At 57.7% G+C, this 21,103-nt stretch overlaps 1 protein-coding gene across 7 annotated transcripts in view; it reads left to right on the forward strand.

Moving 5' to 3' along the window:
* The first annotated feature begins 5,604 nt into the window (after nt 1–5,604).
* MCF2L (MCF.2 cell line derived transforming sequence like) overlaps nt 5,605–21,103 on the forward strand; it is a 119,712-nt gene continuing 104,213 nt past the window's right edge. For all 7 annotated transcript variants that reach the window (XM_073795424.1, XM_073795426.1, XM_073795429.1 and 4 more), the window contains exon 1: nt 5,605–5,777. In XM_073795424.1, coding sequence (XP_073651525.1) covers nt 5,609–5,777 — 169 coding nt within the window. In that variant the 5' untranslated portion in view covers nt 5,605–5,608. The remainder of the gene's footprint in view (nt 5,778–21,103) is intronic.

Below are 21,103 nucleotides of genomic sequence, written 5' to 3' on the forward strand. Positions count from 1 at the left end.
GGTGTCACTCCCAGGCCTTCTCCTGCAGGGTTCCCTCCGCGGAGGAGCCGACCTCCAGGCTCTGCAGACCCCCAGCAGGTGCCGGGACAGGTGTGCTAGGGGCGGCTGGGGCGTGGGTCCCCCCCTGACTCTGCCCTTCCTGGCCGGGCAGCGGGAGTGGCGTGGCCCCAGCCTGGCTGTTTTGCTTTTCAGCCGGGCCGCAGAAAAGTAGGCTCTGCAGTTTAGAAATAATGCCGTTTGCTCTTTCAACTCCAGAGACTATTGCTGCCAGTTTTTCAAAACCACACTTTGTTGCCTTTCTGTAGCGCTAGACACTTAAATAAGAGCCGGGCGGGAGCTGGTCCTGAAGGAGACTTTCTTCTGGAGCAGGTGCAGCCTCTTAACTTCACTGAAAGCGTCCCCATCCGGGGCCACGTGGCTCACCCTGCCCCTAATGGACCGCCTGCGAGCCCTGCACGGGGAAGGGGTTAAGGTGACCCTGAGGCACAGGCAGGATGTGTGGGGTGGCCGTGGGAGGCCCCAGGATGTGTGACCGCTGGGAGGGGCAGAGCCAAGCCACAGAAATAGAAGTGCGTCCCCCAGGGGCTGCTGGTGCTGGAGTGTCTGCCGAGGGCCCCAGGCCGGCAGGGGACCCCGCTGGGCAGGTAGGTGAGGGGCGCGGGCCCTGGGGAAGGAGCCCTTGCGCTGGAGGGTCTTCTAATATGCAAATCATCGGTGAAATGACTGGCCCAAAGCTGGTTTGGGGACCTGAGTTCTGAGCTCTGCTCCAGCCTCCTGGGACCCACTGCAGCAGGAGAGGCCACCACCACGGGGTCGGAGGGAGTCCTGCCCTGCGGTCCTGCGGGGGGCAGCCAGGCGGGCGCTCTCTCTGCGGTGAGTCAACCCGGGAGGGGTAGGAAGAGAGAGTTTTCAGCTCTATTTTAGGACCCCCGCCCCCTGGGGCAGGGGCACCCTCCCAGGTCCTGGCCTCACAGTCTGGGCAGGCGCTAGTGCAGCTGTGGTCGGGAACACCCAAGCCTCTGTGGCCTCAGCCCCGCCCCGTGTGATGCCTCCCCTGGCAGGCAGGACTGTTGTGTGAAGGGCTGTGACTGGAGAGCTGAAGGCCTTATGCGCCGGAAGCCTGGTTACAACCCTCCTGGCCACAGCTTCAGGCAGACCCTTTCCAGAGTGGTCTTCGCACAAGAGACCCTCGGAACAAGAGGAGGGCGGCAGTCCAACTTGTCAAGGTGATCGGATTTGCGGAGCTCGGCGACAGAGGACTTCTGGGCTTGAAATGCAGCTTGAAATCCCGTCTTTCTCCTGAATTTGAGTGTCTTCACGCCCCCCCGCACCCCGCTGTCACTGCTGGGCTTCTGTTGAACTCAGGTCCTCAGGTCAGCGGTCACTGTAATCAGCGGTCCAAGGTCAGCTTTCCACGAGACCCTCTTTCTGAGTTTGGGGCTCCGTTGTGAAAACTGGACATTTATCTGGGAGGCAGCATCCTGGTGACTAGAAGTAAAGTACAGCCGCTTGGAAAGAAGAGCCTTCTGCCCATAGGCATTTAAGTACCTTTTGAAAACAGCGAAACCCTGAAGTTGAAAGGAAGGTTACTGGGGTACTTGTGTGATGGAAACAAACTGGCCTGGGATGTTACAGATGCGGATTCGTAGCATCTGGCCACCAGCTTAGTTGATGTGGTGCTATTTTAAGAGGCTCTGGGAGAAGAAATTAGAAGTGTAACAGTAACAGTGACGGGAAGGTGACGTTCTGTTGTTCTGTTCTACGTAGTAAAGCTCAGCCTCTTGTTCTCAAGTTCACTCATTCCACCCTCATCTGAGCCCGGGAGGGCCTGGGTGAAGCTCTTACCTGACAGACGAGAGACGCTGGGCTGACCGCAAGCACACAGCCTGAACCTGGCCGAGGGCGTGCAGGGCTGTGTGTGGAGTCTTCATGCTGGCGGAGCCGGCCCGTAGTACCCTCGCCTTGGGGACAGCTGCATCCTGTGTCCTCTGGGCCTCCCCATGTAGAAGGCTGGGGACTTCCAGCCCACGATGGGGTTCTGGACACTCCGTGTCTACCGAGAAACTCGTGGACATCTGGAGCCGGACACTTCACTTTGTGGTCAGGGGCCCCTCCAGAAGCACCTCCTCAAGCATCAGGACAGCCCCGGTCACAGCCCCAGGATCCCCAGGAAAGCTGGCGTCCCCGGAACCTCCCAGCATCTCTCTGGAGCCCACAGGACCAGTCCCTCCGCAGCTCCACGGAGTTGAGCAGGGAGCCGTCCAGGGTCCGTCTGCAGAGCCTGCGCCAGGGTGGGTAACGTTTGGGACGTGTCAGGTGAAGTGTGGGTGTCAGTCACCGCTGGGGGCATTCCGTCCAATCTGTTGAGAAAGTGAAGAACTTTATTCAAATTACCGAGTGGAAACAAAGACAAAATCTGAACAGATCAAATAGGAAGGTACTGGTGTGGACGCCAGAGTGGAGCTGGAAGGGCTGGACATCTTCACAGACTTCCTCCTCCTCCCTTGTCTGTGTCTCATTCCGAGTTCAGGGCTGGAGACGGGGCACAGTGGGCCCGACTCCCGCGGGGAAGGCTCTGCTCTTGTCCCACAAAACGGGCCTGGGGGGCAGGGAGGGTGCGGCGGGGCGGAGCGGAGATTTCCCCTCCCTGAGGGTTGCCCGTCCCAGGCACCGAGTTGGACAGCCCCTACCTCCCTTCCTGGTGCCCTAGACGGTGCGGTGGGTGTGAGCGCCGCGGAGCCCCACTGCTCCATGGCTGTGGTCCCTGAACAAACCCTCTTCCGGGCCATGAGTTCCCTGGGGTGGGGCTGCCCTGTGTCTGCGCCCTCAGCGCCCAGGGGGATGAAGCAGGGGAGCAGGGAAAGCCGGCTGAGCAGGTGGCAAGCCAGGGAAGCCCCTGGGGTGGATGCCCCACCGTGCTTGGCCGTGTCTAGCCTCCGGTGGCCGAGTTCTCGTCTGTGTGCAGGACACCTGGAGCTCGGAGGCCAAGACCAGGCGTGAGCCCTTGTCATCTCTGTCCTAACTGCTTGTCAGGGCTTTTTCGGTGGGAAACAGGACATCGAAAGGCACCGACAGGGTCTGGTGCTGTGGTTACGCAAGCCTTGAGATTTTTAAAGTGAACAGAGGAGAACGACAGCCCATGTGGGCCTAATGTCTGGGTTTGTCCTCTGCGCCCTTGGACCATGGGAAGCACAGGGCTGGAGAAACCGCCCTGTCTCCTGGCCTGTCTCTGTTTCAGCACCTCTGTGATGCTGCTGTCCGTGCAGCTGGAGAAGTAAATTCCCAGTGGAAGGCAGAAGCCCCACCCTTCCTGGGCCCCTGGCACCAGCAGCCTCGGGGCTGGAGGCTGACCGCAGGGAGGGGGGCAGCCCTGGACGGTGTCATGTGGAAGCGGGATGCTCACCCGTCCTCTAGCTGGGTCAGGCGAAGGGCACGTTTCTTCTGTTTCTCAGAACAAGCTCATTAAAAGCAAACTTTGGGGGCTTCCCTAGTGGCGCAGTGGTTGAGAGTCCGCCTGCCGATGTAGGGGACACGGGTTCGTGCCCCGGTCCGGGAAGATCCCACAGGCCGCGGAGCGGCTGGGCCCGTGAGCCGTGGCCGCTGAGCCTGCGCGTCCGGAGCCTGTGCTCCGCAACGGGAGAGGCCGCAGCAGCGAGAGGTCCGCGTACCGGAAAAAAAAAAAAGAAAAAAAGCAAACCTTGGCTCTTGCACTTGTGTCTTGAGCCTGAGCAGCCGCTGATACTTCCAGCAGCGCCTTGTTGGGTTGGGGAAGGGCTTTCCCGGAGTGGGCGGTGGGGGGGGGGACATCACGGCCACTGGCGGCAAACGTGAGGCAGACACACCGGCCTTTTCTGTTCCTTCTGGAGGCTTGAAATCACGATCGGCCTGCTCGTGTCGGAAATTCTCTGAGTAGAATTTTAAAAAAAAGAGGACAAAAGAGGGTTTGGGGTTTTGTTTTATTTTTAGCTAGGGAAATTTCTCTTCCTACTTTTAAGGTCAAAACTAGACTGAAGCCACCAGAAGCCTAGTCCCGGGTCTGACCGTGCTTGGTGTCTGGGTATGTGCGTGCGCTCGGCCCAGCGTCTCTCATCTGTCTTCACCCTCCCGAGCACCTGCCTGGCCTGGGTTTCTTGGGGAGATGCAGCAGGACCCAAGGACCAGGGCCGAGGGCTGAGGTCCTGCTGGAGGAGACGGTGTGGGTTGTGGCTCCCTTGTCTCTTGTCACCAGGAAGGTCCCTCATCATAGGGTCACGCAAATGGGTTTAATAAAACGTTACAGGGATCTGAAGACATGCCTGGAAAAGTGACACGAAGCCTTGTGTGGGTAACGGATAAAACAGACAAGGTACTGACCGAAGGCAGTGTTGATAAAGACAAAGGGACGTGCCTTTGGGAGCCCAGTGGCATTGTAGGTTTTGGTGGCAAGAGGAGGGGACGGGAGGAAACGCCACCTGTCCTTGTTAGTATGGGGTTGGTGGAGCCCCAGAGGGTTTGGAACCTGAACTGTGTGTCCCCTGCCCCATGGCAGCCCCTTCTCCCCTGGAATGATGGTCGAGCTGTGGTTCTCATGTAGGCGGCCCATTGGAGCCCCTCCCTGGGACCGCTGGCAGTGGTGGGCTTGTGCACGGTGCTGGGCGTGGGCTGGCATCGCGCGGCCAGGTGGCCAGGGAGGGGCTTCAGGGAGGGGCACGAAGGGGGAGATGTGGGAACAGGAGGGTCATCCAGAGCAGCTGGGCGGCCTTTCCCGTGTGTCCAGGTGGCCTCCTCCCCGGGCTAACAAGGGTTTGCCCGTGGGGTGCGGCTGGAAGCAGGACAAGGCACCTGAGTGGAGAAAGCATCTGAGCAGCTGCCATGGGACCCCCAAGCAAAACGTATCCAGGCTGAATGATTTACATCTGTGTGCTTAAGGGAGGGGCCCAGCCAGGTACTAAGCCAATGAGCCATAAACATGCCAGAAACCTGAGTACAGAAAGCAGTCGTCTGTGATCACCTGCTGGCGGTGCCCATCTACCCAGCAGGTGATTTCACACGGCTTCTGTTTGAAATATAGTCACTAGCTGTCTCTTTAAATCCAAGATTGCCTCCCAAGACTTGGTCTGAGTTTCTTAACCACATTTTCACTGGAGGAGTAAGACTCGAATGTTTGTCCTGGCACTCGGATGGCATTCTTTACCTGGAGGGTTGGAGGTGTTTCCAGCGCAGGGGGCAGTGGCTCTGAACGTTTGCCAGTTCAGTGGATTCGACTGTGACATTGAAACCAGGAGAACCAGGGGCTTTTTTATCCTTGAAACGAGAGCCCAAGTGCCAAGGGGAAAATCTAGGTTCTTCCTTTCCTTAAGCAGCGGAAGTAGGTAATGTTGCTGCTCGGGCCGCGCGTTACCCCATTTCTGCGTTATGAGAGCACGCTGCTGCTTCAGCTGCACGTTGGCACGGTAGAAATTCACTGGAGAAGAATGACTTGAATTCTAAGTAACCTGCATCCATTGCAGAATAAACACTGCTGCAGGCTGTGTCTGGTGATTTGGGTTTTGTTCAAAGAAACACGGCTGATGTCTTTGGCTGCGTGAGCTGCGTTTCCTTTTAAAACCGTTTTTCGCTCTGCAGACTCATGTTCGGCTGTTGGAGGTTCGTCCTGTGCAAGGAGACTGGAGGTGACAGTGGTCCTCCCGCGCGAGGGCCCAGTGAGGCCAAAGAGGAAGAAAGTGACCCTCGGGTCGATGTGTCTGACGTCATCAGGCTCGTTCAAAACCAGCCGGGGGGGACGCCCACACCCGCAGGTAGGGCCGCCTTACACCTTTGGGTCCTGATCGTGCCTCTGGTCCTCCGGGGGGACCGACGTGCTTTAGATCTGGGGGAACAGTGCGGCGGGGGCGGGCCCAGGCTGGGTCCCGGGGCTGCCCCTGCCCTCGTGTGGGTGAGATGTCACCCTGCACGTTTGCCCGTTTGGCATCCTGGCGGTCGACCCGCCGAGGCTGGCTCCGGTGGGACCACGGGACGCACCTGTCTGGGCTCTAGACGGAGCACGGTGCTCCCCCAGGGCTCGGTTCCCCATCTTCGCTTCAGCTTAGGACCACGCACGCCGTTGTTTGGATTTGGGGTCTTGTCAGACTGAGGTGGTGCCGGGCTTGCACTGGTCACCACAGCCGTGGCCCAGGCCCGCGGGACACACTGGGCGGTGCCCACCCGCCCTCGTCGGAGCTCGGCCTGACCCCTGGTCCAGGCCCGGGCCACGTTTCTTCCTGTTCCTGGCCGTCCCGAGCCCTCTCCCCACACCTCTTAGTGGAGGGACGTCGCTCCTGTTCTTACTTTGGCCTGTGTTTAGTCATTTGTTGCCATTCCTTCCCAAACTGACTCCCAAAGTAGTTTTTGCTGGACGAGGGACGCGCGCGCACGGCCACCCGAGGCCCGGTGGTAACCTGCTGGTGAGCGCGCTGGCCTGGGCCGTACGTCCCCCTGGGGCTGGGCCAGGGCCAAAAGCCAGAGACTCATCCGGGGACTTGGGTAACGGTTCTTCCGGCTCTGCCGCTGGAGCTTCCTCGGCCCCAGGCTGGTCCCGTGGCGGCTTGGACGGCTGGGGCTCAGGGCAGTGCTGCCGTCCTGAGACTGCGCTGAGTCCCCGGGTCGCCGGCTGTGTCCTGGGCTCCGTCCTGCTGCGGGCGTATGGGGTATGAAGTCTGCTTGTGTCAGAACTTAAGTCTTTGAAATCAGTTGTTAGATTTTTATTGTGGTAAAACGTACATAACATGAAATTGGCCACTTCAACTACTTTTAAGTGTGCGGTTCAGTGGCATCAAGTACATTCACGCTGCTGTGCAACCGTCACCGCTGTCCGTCTCTGAACTTTCTTATCTTCCCAAACTGAAGCTCTGTCCCCGTGAAACGCTCCCTGCCCTCCCCTCCCCCAGCGTGGGCCCCACTGTCCACTTTCTGTCTCCGTGAATCTGACTCCTTCAAAGACCTCGTGTCCATGGAGTCAGACAGCGTCTGTCTCCTTGTGGCTTATTCCAGCCAGCGCGGGGTCCTGGAGGCCCCTCTGTGCTGTGTCCCGGGTCGGGGCTTCACTCCTCAGAGCTGAGGCCTGTTCCCTCGTGGGGATGGGCCACACTGTTTATCCACTGTCTGCTGAGACACCCGGGTGGCTTCCATCTTTTGGCCGCTGTGAACAGCATTGCCGTGAACAAGGTACACGGATGTCTGCCCGAGGCCCTGCTTCCCCTTCTTTGGGTGCATCCCCAGAAGTGGGATTGCGGGTCATGAAAGCGTTCGCCGGTTTTGAAACCAGAAGGGAAGCTGGTTTCCTCCTGTCGAACTGGGTGACGGTGAGGTGAAGGGCTGATCTGTCTGGCCCAACTCCCAGACTCCACATCAGCAGACACTCGTCCTGGAGAAGGTCAGGGGGGCTGGGCCGGGCCAGACTCCGCATCAGCAGACAGTCGTCCTGGAGAAGGTCGGGGGGGCTGGGCCGGGCTGCGTGAGCACCGGTGAGCTCGATGTGGCAAGGGGGCCTTCCCGCTCCCGCCTCTCCGTCCACACAAGGCCTTCGTGTCCACACGCAGGTCCCTGCGAGCTCCTGCTGCCGCCCGTGCCTCGGAACCGGTGGGTGATGGGTCTCCCTGGCTGCGCACGCGCCGCGTACAGAGGACGGTGGGCCCACAGCCGCAGCTGGCGTGGCCCCGTTCCTCACAGCAGGCTGCGGGGCACGAGGATGCATTTGTCTGGAAATGTTTGCTCGTGTTTCCAAACGCCTGCTGTCATCGTAGAGCCTGAGTTTCGGGGCAGGAAGGGGAGCTGAGAACGCGTAGCAGTTTCCCTGTCACAGCAGCGGCGAAGGGGCAGGACCCCACCACCATCGCCGCGCACGTTTCCTTTTTAGAAAGTTCTGTCTGTCCCGATTGGCTAATAGTGTCTTCAGTGATGCCAGATGCCACCTCCAATATTCGTTGAATTGTGAAGTTGCTGTTGTTTGGGTCAGAAACCTTAGCATGTCGGTAATTGCTGGCAGCTGAACCCAACACCTTAGTGCGTCTACGGTGTGAGATCCTTCAGGATTCTGGGGAGGGGGCTCCTGAGGAGGGGGTCGGAGGAGACTCGGGGAGGGGCCCTGGGCCATGCACATTTCTGGGGAGGGAGGTTTGCAGAAACAATTCGCTTGGGCTGAAAATGCATTTCAGAAAAGGGGAAAACGACCACAGGAAAGTGATGCTTGGAGAGAAATTGGCTTCCTGTCTGTCCCCAGTGTTTCTGGTCTGGGTGGTGGTTGCAGTTTAAGGAGAACGAGTGACTTTCCATGATCGCGGCCCTCTCGGGGGTCGAGCTGTGCAGAATTGGGTGGACGTCGCGCTCGCGGTTTCCTGGTTCGTGTCTCCCGAAGCTCATTCTGTCTCTCGGGACCGTCCGTCCTTTCCTGGGAGCCTCGTGGTGTTGCTGACCCTCCCGACCGAGCCAAGAGCACCGGCCTGGTCAGTCTGTTCTTCGTGGTTTTGTGTGTCTCGAGGGGGACGTTCTCAAAAGACATGCGCTGTTGGTGGAAACGGAGCTCCTGGTGTAACTTCTGGTGATTCACTTCTCATTTTTAACCTTTCCTGATCCCTTGGTCTTTATTTGGACTTTTTATATTAGCCAGGCAGCTAGAAGGAGTTCCTTTTTGTTTCAGGAGCTGTGTTTTAGAGAACACAGCACCATTCAGGAATTTATAAATACTTGGGACTAGCTGGTGTGTTGCAGGTTGACGCTGGGAGCAGATTGACCATCTTCTTACGGCAGCTGCCGGGGCGCCAGGGCCGGGTGAGGCAGCCGGGGGATGGGGCAGGTCTCAGAGTAGAAGGGCCCCGAGCAGCCCCGAGCTGATCAACCCCCCGGCCACCTTGCAAAGCTCTGGGGACTCCAGGGGAGTCCTCTGTCCCCCAGCGTCTCCTGCATGCTCTTCTCAGGGAGCTGACGTGGTGTGTCTCATCTTCACTTAGCACGGACAGGCCGCATCACCTAGAACGAGGAGTGATGGCTGAGCGGCTGGAGGAGTTGCTCACAGGCCTGAGGATGCCTGGGGAGCCCTCAGCCCAGAGCCTGGCCCCCAGGACCCATCTCTGGCAGCCAGCGCAGCATGCCCAGTAGCAGCGGCGAGTCTGTTAATGTTTCATCAGAAACTTAGCGGGTTTTCTGTTTGACTGTGCGCTTTATAACACATGCCATATGACCGAGGTGACCAACGGGCCACACCCTCCTCTGAGTATGACCATGTCTGCTAGCCAGGGGGGTGTCTGAGGGGCCAGCCTTTGCGCCCTTTGACCAGGTCCCACCGCCCAGAAGTTCCTCCTCCCCTGGCCTCGCCCTGCCTGCCTGTCCAGGACTGGCAAACACCCCACCTGTTCCAAGAAGCAGTGCTCCCGGCGTCCCGCCCATCATCCTCCCCCTGGGGCTGCGCCTGCAACCCCATGACCCCATGACCCCGCAGAGCGAGCGCTGCTCCTGTCTGGGCTCTGCATCAAATCAACATGACGATTAACCGCGAAGAACTAGAAAAAAAATTGCTGCAAATATACAGCCTTTCTCTACGTGGCTCTCCTACAAGGCAGGATCGGCAGGACAGACGTCTTAACAGAAGCGACAGCTTTAGGGATGACACAGCAGCACGAGGACAAGAAACGCTGTCCTGGGAATAAACGGAAACGAGAAATGTCGATTTCCACCGGGGATCTCCTCTGTCTCTCTCGTTATGGACAAAAATTTGAAACCCACTGCTGGTAAGAATGCCTGTCCTTATAGCTGACCTGGAAATCAGGTTGATGGTGTGGATAAAGATCTTCAAGCGTTTTGTTTTCAATCAGCAATCTCCACTTCTAGAATGCAGACTAAGGAATGAATTAAAAATTGTCATGAAGATTCATAAACAAAGATGTTCACCAGAGTCATTATTTATGACGATGGATATTTTGGGAAAGCAAAATCACAGGATTGGGGGTGGCGAAGTCATTTAGTTGTCGGCGAGAACCGCCGCATGTCTTATGCGCTAAGAAGTGACGCAGCCGACTATGAACCGATACGCTGCGACGGCAAGTCGTGAGCACGGAGTGTGTGTAGTTTTGATGAAAGACCTACCATGAGTGCCCCAGTGTATTTTTCTCATGCATTCACAGTTGTTTCTTGCCTCTGTTTTTCCGCATCAGGAAGCCTTACCGTCTCCGAGATACGCGTTTCCCAAAGCAGGACGTGAGCCTGGGCCCTGTCGGCCCCAGGACCCACCTCCCATCCCACGCTGACCCTGTTCCCGGAAGCGTATGCCCACACGGGCGCTGTTTCCACAGGAACTGTCCCCACTGCGTGGTCCCTTTGGGAGGCGCCCAGCTTCTCCCGAGGGCAGGAGGGCACAGAGCAGCTTTGAAGGGAGGTCTGGTGGGAGAGTTTTCCTGGGGGAGAAGCTGGGTATGAACAGAGCCGCGGAAAGGGGGGCTAGGCAACCCCCCCCACGCTCCCACCTCCCAACCCCCTCCATTGGGTCACACCGTGGGCACAGCTTGGGAAGGGGCCAGGCCTCCTCCCCCATGGCACCCCCCACCCTGGTCCAGACACTCCAGAATAAACAAGTCAAGAATAAATAAAAATAAATGTATCAGGTGCCTCTCTGGTGTCTGTGGAGATGGTCGTAACGTTCTTATTAACAGATGATATTAGGAGACAGCGCAGGCGTGAATTTTACCATCCTTAGTCCTCTGTGTTCCAGGCATAAACCCCAGCCAGTCGTGATAGCATTCTTTCAATGTGACGCTGGAGTCTATTTAATACCATTTTTGTCTTTCTTTATAGTTTGATCTTTGTATGCAATATGTTCCAGAAATCTGTCCTTGTCAGTTCGCTTAGGTTGACCTCAGTTTGTATTTCATGTGGGACGTACTCTAAGTACCAATCTGATGATTCTGTTTTTAGAAATAGATTCTAATCTTGAGAACAATTATAGATGAACAGACGCGTCGTGAAGGTGGCGCGGGGCTCCCACGCGCCTCACGCTCAGCTTCCACTGTTAGTGACATCTTACATTTTTATCGTGCGTTCGTTACAATTGATGAGCCAATGTTGACATATTGTTATTAAATAAAGTCCTTACTTTATTCAGATTGCCTTGGTGCTTACCTGCTGTCCTTGTTCTGTTAGAGGGTCCCATCCTGACACCACATGACACTTAGTCACCAGGTGTCCGGTCTCCTCAGGGTCCTCTCGGCTGTGACGGCCTCTCAGACTCACCTTGTTCGGTGGCCTCGACGGCTTTGAGGGGGACCGTTCTGTAGGACGCCCCTCGGCTGGGATCCGTCTGATGTCCTTCTCCTGGTTAGGCTGGGGCGGGGGGTTGGGAGGAACAGCCCAGAGGCAGAAGTGCCCTTGGCATCACCAGGACTCACCCCGCAGGGTGTTGGCCCTGGTCACCTGGCCACGGTGTGACTGTCAGGCTCCCCGTGGCACAGGTTCCCCCTTCGCGGCCCGTGCTTCTGGAAGCAGGCTGCTCCGTGCAGCCCCTCCCGCAGGCGGGCTGTGAGACTGCTGTCTTCAGGGGGTTCATTAATGTTGCTGCCGTCCGTTGCTGCTTGTCTATTTCCCGAGCTTTATTTCTCCTTTAAGAATCTTTCGAGCTCCTTCCTGATTCATTTACTTTTCATTCAGTCTCAGGGCATTAATGTGATGACTCTATTGATCTTTCCTGCCCCCCAACTCCCCGCTGCTCAGCGGGCACCTCCGTCCCCACACCCCTCGCTTCCTGGCACCGACTGGGCAGAACCAGAGCCTGGTGTCTCCATCCGTCCGCCTGGTTCCGCTCGTACTTGGGTGAGTGAGGATGGGCGTCGTGTGCCAGCAGGGCCTCCACAGAGCTGAACCGAGGGTGCCAGCAGGCGGATCGTTTGACTTTCACTTTTCAGCCTGGAGCCTCGGTGAGCCGAAGCCCTCGGGGAGGCTGCTGGGTCTGCGCGGACTGTCCGGGCCGGCTCTGTCCCCAGCCCAGTGCCGTCCCCACCCTCACTGTCTCCTGCGGGTGACCCTGAGCCCACCCCCCACGGGACCGAATCCCTCGCAGGAGTGCCTTCCCGCCAGTGCCACCCTTCCACCTGCACCACACGCCTGCCTTCCTGGCTGTCGCTGCCCGGACCTTTCCCTTCACCTGAGCCCCACCTGACCACACCTGTGTCCTACCTGTGTCCCACCTGAGCCCCACCTGAGCCCCGCCTGAGCCCCGCCTGTGCCCCGCCTGAGCCCACCTGTGCCCCACCTGAGCCCCACCTGTGCCCACCTGAGCCCCACCTGTGCCCTACCTGGGGTCTTCATTCTCTCCGGACCCACATCAGTTCAGAGGTGCTGTAGTGTCTCCCGCCCGAGAGCCTGCCCGCCGTCTGCACCCAGCCCCTCGGTACGCTCGCAGTGCTGTGGCTGTGGGTACCGTCCACGTCGGGACGCCCGGGTCGCCCTGAGCCCCACGTCTAGCTGCCTCCACAGCATCTCCGCCTGCAGGCCTTGCGTGCTCCACACCTGCTGCACCCTCCGGCTTCTCCGTCAGTCCCTGCCCCGCAGCCCCTGGAACCTCCTCTGGGGTCTCTGGGCTGACCCTTGTCATTGTGGACTCAGTGTCTCTGTGCTGTTCACTCGCTTATTCTCTCTCCATGTGCGTAGAGATGATTTGATTGATTCAGGTTCATCTAAAATATATGAAGTCCTACAACAGGACTTTTAGCCTTTACTCATTTTCCCACCAGGTAAGGGTTTGCAATTTTTATATTAAAATGCCATTTGGGGGGAGTTCCCTGGTGGTCCAGTGGTTAGCATGCTGCACTCTCACTGCCGAGAGCCCGGGTTCAATCCCTGAATAGGGAACCAGATCCCACAAGCTGTGCAGCACGGCCAAAAATAAGTAAAATAAAATAAAATGCCATTTTCATGCCAAAAATGTTCGGAGCCGTGGTTTTGCTTTGGAAGGAAATGCTTTGAAACAATAGAAAGCGTATAAGCGACGAGTGCTTACGGTAATTCTCGTCATGCGTTTGTCCTCCCTGCGGACTGTACTTGTGGTCTTGTTCAGCTGCTTTAAAATCCGACCTGGACCTTTAGCCAGGCAGCCTTTTCAGTGACTCTCTGAAAACAGCATTCACTTATTTCATTGGCACCGCCTGCAGCTCTGAAATGCAATTTTTTATTTCTTGAATTCAGGAGACCGTGAAATGTGTTTGAGATGCAATATTCCATTTCTCCAAGCTTTGAAGGACCCAACAACGGGTCTGGTTTCTCTGTGTAATTTCTCCTCCTTCAGATAGCAAGGCTTGACTGAATTAAGCATCTTGAGTCATTTGCTGTCCTTCTCTTCTTAAATAAACAGACCTGCCAAGTGGTTTGATGCCTCTTCAGGAAACGCCATGTCTCCTAGTGTCTGACAGCTCTTGTGAGTTTTCCCACCTCTCTTGACCTGTGCCCTGTGCAGCTGGGATCTTTTCTGTTTTCTGAGGTTAGAAGCGGGAAGGCGATCACGACCCCTGGAGAGTTAGGCGGTTAAGAGAAAGGGGGATGTGGCCAACAATCCCAGGTGGCCTCCCCACCTGCAGAGGGAAGAGCTCGGATTTGTGCATCGGGAAGTGGGAAGAGGGATCTGGGTCTTCAGGACTCAGTTCTGAGGTCATCTGACGGAAGTGCATTTTCTTTCTTGTGTTAGCACAAACACGGAAGAAAACTTGACCCGGCAAACAGCTGTGCAGCCCACGCGTGGGTGTCGCCTCCTGCACATGTGTGTGGTCAGTTATGGACACTCACGGGCACACGTGTCTTGGGCGGAGCTGGATCCCTGGGGTGTGGTTAACAGGACCCAGCAGCCTGGCTGCAGAGTCGGGACTGGTGTCCGCAGACAGAGATGTCGGGATGTGATGGATGCCCTGAGTACAGACAGCTGTTAACCAGGGAGCAGCCTCACACCTGGGGGCAGGGGGGCGGGGCCCTGGCTGGCCTGGGCTTTTGAGGAGGAACAGAATTCAGTGGGTGGAGGGAAAGAAGAGCCCCCCTCCCGCCCCGGCGGAGGGACACGGCGCCTTGCGCTGCTCATCTGCTCTGACAGATAAAGTGGGTAGAAACGGGGATTACTGCGTGGTGGGCGTTCACCTCGAAGCAGATGTTGGGAGACAGGAAGGGAGGGTTACACGGGGGGCGGGGAGGAGAGAGGTGCCCTCGCAGTAAAGTAGATAAAGAAAAGCTGCTCTGAGATCTGAGGACACTTAGACCTGATGAGTTTCTAGGCGATGCTGGGAGCAGGGACCTCGCTAAAGGCCGCTGAAGGCGAGGGACGGGCAGACTCCAGTCTGTGGGAAGCCTTACGTGACCCACGAAAAAGTTGCGGAGAAGCAAGAATTGGAGGAGAACCTGCAGGTCCGAAGAGCCGCCGGGAAGTAGCGGCCAATCCAGTGTGTGAGCTGCACCGCGCAGGTCCCAATTCTAACACACCCACTGGGCTCAGAGAACAGAGGAAGGATGTGCAGATCCCAATTCTGACACACCCACTGGGCTCAGAAAACAGAGCAACGACATTTAAACTAAGAGGTGTTAACCGTGTTGCGGCCACGCAGCTGTCGATTGTCGCGTGTTTGTGTTTAGATGGTGGTGGCTGGTCTCCTTAGATCACACGGGGGCAGGGGCGGTGCGGCGGTTGGCGGGATGAGGGAGGCGCAGGGCGGGTCGGGCGCAGACGCCCGCAGTCCTTACCCTGTGCCGCTGCTTCTGTGCACATTTGAAGTTTCTACTCTGGGCGGAAAATCCCCTGTAACGTAACTTGCGTGGCAGAGACCCCCGACTCGAGGCCACGACTGTGGGTCATCACAGTCGGGGCTGGTTCTCTGCCGGATCGCATCCCTGGGGACCAGCGGAGAGCAGGCTTCTTTCCGTCCAGCCGGGCCCACAGTTACTAGACCTGAATGCAGAGGAAAGGTTTTCGCTTTTCAAATAAATCTGGTGCGTTTTTCCTCCTTAAAAAAAAGCCATGATTGGGCTTCCCTGGTGGCGCAGTGGTTGAGAGTCCGCCTGCCGATGCAGGGGACACGGGTTCGTGCCTCGGTCCGGGAAGATCCCACATGCCGCGGAGCGGCTGGGCCCGTGAGCCATGGCCGCTGAGCCCGCGCGTCCGGAGCCTGTGCTCCGCAACGGGAGAGGCCACAGCAGTGAGGGGCCGCGTACCGCAAAAGAAAAAGCCATGACAGCTCTGCTCCAGAGTGCGTTTTCAGCCGCAGCAGCAGGCACGTGGGGCGGCCCGGTCTGCGCGTTGCTCGCGTGCGTGTGGGACCAGGAGCCGCAGGTCGCGTGGGCGTGGCTTTGGCACAGGGGCGGGGCAGGCGTTGGAATGAGCCTGGAAGCTTCATGGCGCTGCCCCGAGGCGGGGTGGACGAGAGTCACCCTCGGGAAGAGGAGGGCTGCTGCCCCGAGTGACACCCCACCCCGGGAGTGTCCCCGTCAGCTCCTGGCTCCGGGGCGCCGTCTGAGGTTGGTGCCGGGGACACAGTCAGAGATGGTAGCTGGCCTTTGCGAGACTGACTCCGGGCCACCAGAGCCTGGAAGGACTCGCCCGGCCCCTGGACTCAGGTGCCAGCAGAGGCCGGGCTGGCCATGGCCTTGGGCCGTTCGCCTTCGGGTTTGCTGTGCGTCCCCCTGTGGGCTTAACCTTTGCCACAGACGGCGGCCAGGCCCTGCTCAAGCCGAGGGGTGAGCTCTGGAGTCACGGCGGCCCTTCCCGTCCCCCCGAGGGCACTGGCTCCAGTGGGGAGTCGGGGGTGGGACACGGACAGCAGGAAAAGCCTGCTCTTAGGGCGTTAGCAGAGTCACTGCAGGAGGCAGCGGGAGCTGATCCGAAGCTCGTCCCCAGGTTAACTCTTCAACCCCCGCGGAGCCTAGGAAGCAGGCAGGGTTCATCTTGGCCTCACGGCCACACATACCGCTCAGAATCTGCAGGGACGGGCCTCTGTGGCCTGCACTCACCGCCCGCCTGGGCCGCCAGCACCTGCTCGGCACCTCCAAGGTGTACGGGGAGGCCCGGCCCGGCAGCGGGGCAGGGGATGGGGCCTCTGTGCCCTGTGGGATTCGTCCTGTGGAGTCCCTTTTCTCAGGGGCCCTGTTTCCTGGCGTCCTTTCCGCTGGACGTTGACGCGTGATTCAGAGCCGGAGGAGCCCGTCGGGGTGAGTGAGGCGAGGGGGGCAGGATGCCACGGCCGCTTTGAAGACACTGGACAGTTTCTTCCAAAATTCTTACCACGTGATCCAGCGACCGCTCTCCTGTGTGTTTACCCAGACGAGCTGAAAACTTACACCCACGCGAAGCTGCACGTGGATGTTTGTGGCCGCTCTATTCAGAGCAGCCCGGGTGCCCTTCAGCAGGCGACGGATGAACAAACTGTGGTCCATCGGCCGACGATTCTGTTCAGGGCTGAGAGGAAATGAGCAGAGAGGATCTTAGGGCAGGTGAAACCGTTCTGCACGGCTGTGGTGGTAGAGGCAGGACATCACGATCTGTCAACACCCAGAGAACTTTACAGCACAAAGGGTGAACCTCAATGCATGCGAAGGAAACAAGCCATTGAGGGGGTCAGGGGTCTCAGGAAGCACACACGTGACAAGTGTGCGGTCAGTGAAGGGCGGGTGCCGTGCCGACGTGAGTGGCCTGGGGAGGGAGGGGGCCTGTACACAAGGGCCAAGGGACCCCCGGGGTTGGTTAGTGCCTTCCTCCCTGTTGGTAACAGTTAGCAGTTAGGCGGGAATGTTTGCCTGTTTGAAGTGTGGTGTTGAAGGGCCTCTTCTCCTGTCTTTAGTTTTGAGGATGGCGTGAGCAGGACGTGTGTCCTCAGTCCCAGACCAGTGACCCTCTGGGTGCAGGAATGTCACGTGTGGGAGGGTCCCGGGGGCTGCTGCTGAGACACACGGACCGTCTCACGCCGCTGGGACCCAGCTGCCCTGGCATCCCCAGCGCTGGCCCCCCAGAGACTTCTAAACACCACCCCCGTTATGAACAGGCCGACCTTCCCGTGGGCCCCGGGCCGCTCCCCAAATTCTCAGTTCAGACGCGTTGATGGGCCTTTTGAAAGTGGGACCAGTTTCCTGGCCCTGGACACGTCAGTGATAGGATTTGTGTTTCCCAACAGATAAACACTTCGGAAGATGTGACAGGATCACATCACAAGGTCTAAGTTCAGCAAGGGGACGCCTCGTGTGCCCCCCAAATTCATGTGTCAGAGTCCTGACCCCCAGCACCTCAAAATATGACCTTATTTGGGAAAAGGGTTGTTGCAGGTGTAACCAGGTAAGATGAGGCCTTACTAGAATGGGGCGGTCCTGATCCAACGTGACTGGTGTCCTCATAAAATTGGGAAATTGAGACACACACAGGGAGAAGAGACACACACAGGGAGAAGAGACACGCACAGGGAGAAGAGACACACACAGGGAGAAGAGACACGCACAGGGAGAAGAGACACGCACAGGGAGAGACACACACAGGGAGAGACACACACAGGGAGGAGAGACACACAGGGAGAGACACACACAGGGAGAGAGACACACACAGGGAGAAGAGACACACACAGGGAGAAGAGACACGCACAGGGAGAGACACACACAGGGAGAGACACACACAGGGAGGAGAGACACACAGGGAGAGACACACACAGGGAGAGAGACACACACAGGGAGAAGAGACACACACAGGGAGAAAAGAGACACACACAGGGAGAAGAGACACACACAGGGAAAAGAGACACACACAGGGAGAGACACACACAGGGAGGAGAAGCACACAGGGAGAGACACACACAGGGAGAGAGACACACAGGGAGAGAGACACACAGGGAGAGACACACACAGGGAGAGAGACACACACAGGGAGAAGAGACACACACAGGGAGAAGAGACACGCACAGGGAGAAGAGACACACACAGGGAGAAGAGACACGCACAGGGAGAGACACGCACAGGGAGAGAGACACACACGGGGAGAAGAGACACACACACAGGGAGAGAGACACACACACAGGGAGAGAGACACGCACAGGGAGAGACACACACAGGGAGAGAGACACACACAGGGAAAAGAGACACGCACAGGGAGAAGAGACACGCACAGGGAGAGAGACACGCACAGGGAGAGACACACACAGGGAGAGAGACACACACAGGGAGAAGAGACACGCACAGGGAGAAGAGACACACACAGGGAGAAGAGACACGCACAGGGAGAGACACGCACAGGGAGAGAGACACACACAGGGAGAAGAGACACACACACAGGGAGAGAGACACACACACAGGGAGAGAGACACGCACAGGGAGAGACACACACAGGGAGAGAGACACACACAGGGAGAAGAGACACACACACAGGGAGAGAGACACACACACAGGGAGAGAGACACGCACAGGGAGAGACACACACAGGGAGAGAGACACACACAGGGAAAAGAGACACGCACAGGGAGAAGAGACACGCACAGGGAGAAGAGACACGCACAGGGAGAGAGACACAGGGAGAAGAGACACGCACAGGGAGAGAAGAGACACACACAGGGAGAAGAGACACACACAGGGAGAGACACACCCAGGGAGAGAGACACACACAGGGAGAAGAGACACACACAGGGAGAGACACACACAGGGAGAGACACACACAGGGAGAAGAGACACGCACAGGGAGAGACACACACAGGGAGGAGAGACATACAGGGAGAGACACACACAGGGAGAGAGACACACACAGGGAGAGACACATAGGGAGAAGAGACACACACAGGGAGAGACACACACAGGGAGAAGAGACACGTACAGGGAGAAGCCATGTGAAGGCGACGGCGGGGATCGGAGTCATGCTTCTACCAGGCAAGGATGCCAGGAACCACCAGAGGCTGGGAGAGAGCCCGGGACAGACCCTCCCTCATGGCCTCAGAAGGAGCCAGTCTGCCGGCACCTTGACCTTGGACTCCTGGCTGGAGACTCTGAGAGAACAGATCCCTGTCGTTTAAGCCGCCCCGTCTGGGGAACTCTGTTACAGTGGCCCCAGGACACTCACAGCTTTCCTGCTGGCCATCTGCCATTTAATGCAGTTACCAAGCTTTTGGTGAAAGCCTGATTCAGTGCTGGTTATTTGGAAGAATATGTTTTTGGGGTCGAAGTGAAGGAATCAATAAGGTGGTGTGTGATTTAGTCGCTGGTGGCAGAAAATTCGTGGACGCTTTGTCAGAAAAGATTTTCCTTAATCTGAAAACAATCTGAATGTTTTGCTGGAAAACATTTGCGATTCAGCTGCTCTGGGAGCTTATTAGATGCCTTTCTGCAAAGCACGGATTGTAAATACTAAGTCCTCGTGCAGGACGATGGTTACACCTCGAGGTTACTGTTTCTCTAAAGTGAATTCTTTAAAACTCCAGTTTAAAAATTATCTCATGGAGTCAGAGAAAGAGAACACAGAGGAAAAGTACCGGGTGGTGGACTTCCTCTTTGTTTGGGAGGAAGGTGAGTGTCTTCCTGACACCCCGTTGGACAGTCTTCGGGAGGCGAAGGCGGTGACTGTGCGTTTGTAAACCCAGGAGCCTCGTACCCGCTGTGGGGCCCTGACGGCAGATCCAGGAACGGAAGCTCGGGTGACTCAGAGGAAAGGGGCCTTTGTTTCGTTGGAAAGCGGAACAGGCACTTTGAAACTTGACCACATTCCTGACCTCAGCCCATCCTCGTGTCCACGTTTTCTGTGGCTTATACAACAGCTGGGCCACGTGTTGCACAGACTGACTTGCCGTCCGGAGCACCGCAGAGGCAGGTGTGGGAGGACCGCGGCGGGGGTCTCCCTGGAGGGCGGCGGCCGGATTGGGGGCTGGGGAGGCTGCCCCAGGCCCCTCGTGCACAAGGACAGGAGGAGGGACAGCACAGAAACGGCACAAAATGTCAGCAGCCGCAGCTCTCAAGGGAGGAAAATCAAGCACGTGGAAGAAAGAAAAATGTCACCTTTGAGTTTCAATTTCCAGATGCATCTGTGAACTTCACCGAACAGCAGATAAGGAATTTGTTTTACGCTCTGGGGAAAGTAAGGCCAAACCCCGTCCTTGTCATTTGAGGGCCGCACCTTGGAGCCAGGTGGGAGGAGCAGAAACAGGTCAGCTGGGCCCACAGGGCTCTCGCAGCCTCGGCGGCTCAGGGATTTGGGGCCGGACATCCTGCCGTGGGTCCGTCCTGTGCCTTATGGGGTGTGGGCAGCAGCCCGAGTTGTGACGACCAGAGATGCCTCCCGACGCTGTCCAGTACCCAGGTTAGGGGCAAAATCGCCGCACTCTCTCCCCGACCCCTGCTCTGACGAGAGATGAAACTCCAACACAGCTTTGCTCTCCAGGGCGGATGGCGCTGCTAGGTTGGGGGCTCCACGTCCAGAGACCCCCGGTCCTGAGCCCGCCCTGGAGGCCGCTTGGCGAGCTGCCGGCCGGGGTTGGGGGGCGGTTAGCACCACAAGGCCGCTTCTCCACTGCAGCGGCTCTCCTTACCGGTCACCCGCAGACAACTCCCCGCTCCGCCCGGGCCCTCAAGCAAAGATTTCATTTCTCACTTTTTCACAGTAAGTATTTTAAGTCCTTAGAAACATGTCGCCGCTTTTTCATGTAAATCTTGAAGCTATTGTGTTTTTTCCAATAAGCCACTTGTAACCGGTTTATTTTGACACCCTTGCAAAGGCTGTCATAGCTCATTTTCCTGCGTGTCTGCGGACAGGAGTGTCCTTGGTGACTCTGACGCCCCGCCACCCGGCACGTGGAAGGTGCCAACATGTGAACGCAGGGACGCAGCGTCTCGCGGGCACCCGTGGTCAGCTGCGGGCGGAGATCCTGGCGTCCTGGAGGGCCCGGGCTCCGTTAAACACTGACTTTGACTTTGAAACCCGTGTTCTAGTATCTGAACATGGAAACTGCAAAAATGCTGTCTGGTTTTGTGTCAAATACAGTGTTTCTGGGCTCAGATACATGTACCCAAATTTTACTGACAGAATGTCCCAGGGGTGCAGGGCATCGACAGTTGTTGACGCAGCGTTACCCCGGCTCCGACACCCTGAGAATTCCAATTCCCCTGCCGCCTGGCGGGCCAG

Source organism: Tursiops truncatus, chromosome 18, assembly GCF_011762595.2.
Source record: "Tursiops truncatus isolate mTurTru1 chromosome 18, mTurTru1.mat.Y, whole genome shotgun sequence".
In the NCBI taxonomy this organism is placed as follows: domain Eukaryota; kingdom Metazoa; phylum Chordata; class Mammalia; order Artiodactyla; family Delphinidae; genus Tursiops; species Tursiops truncatus.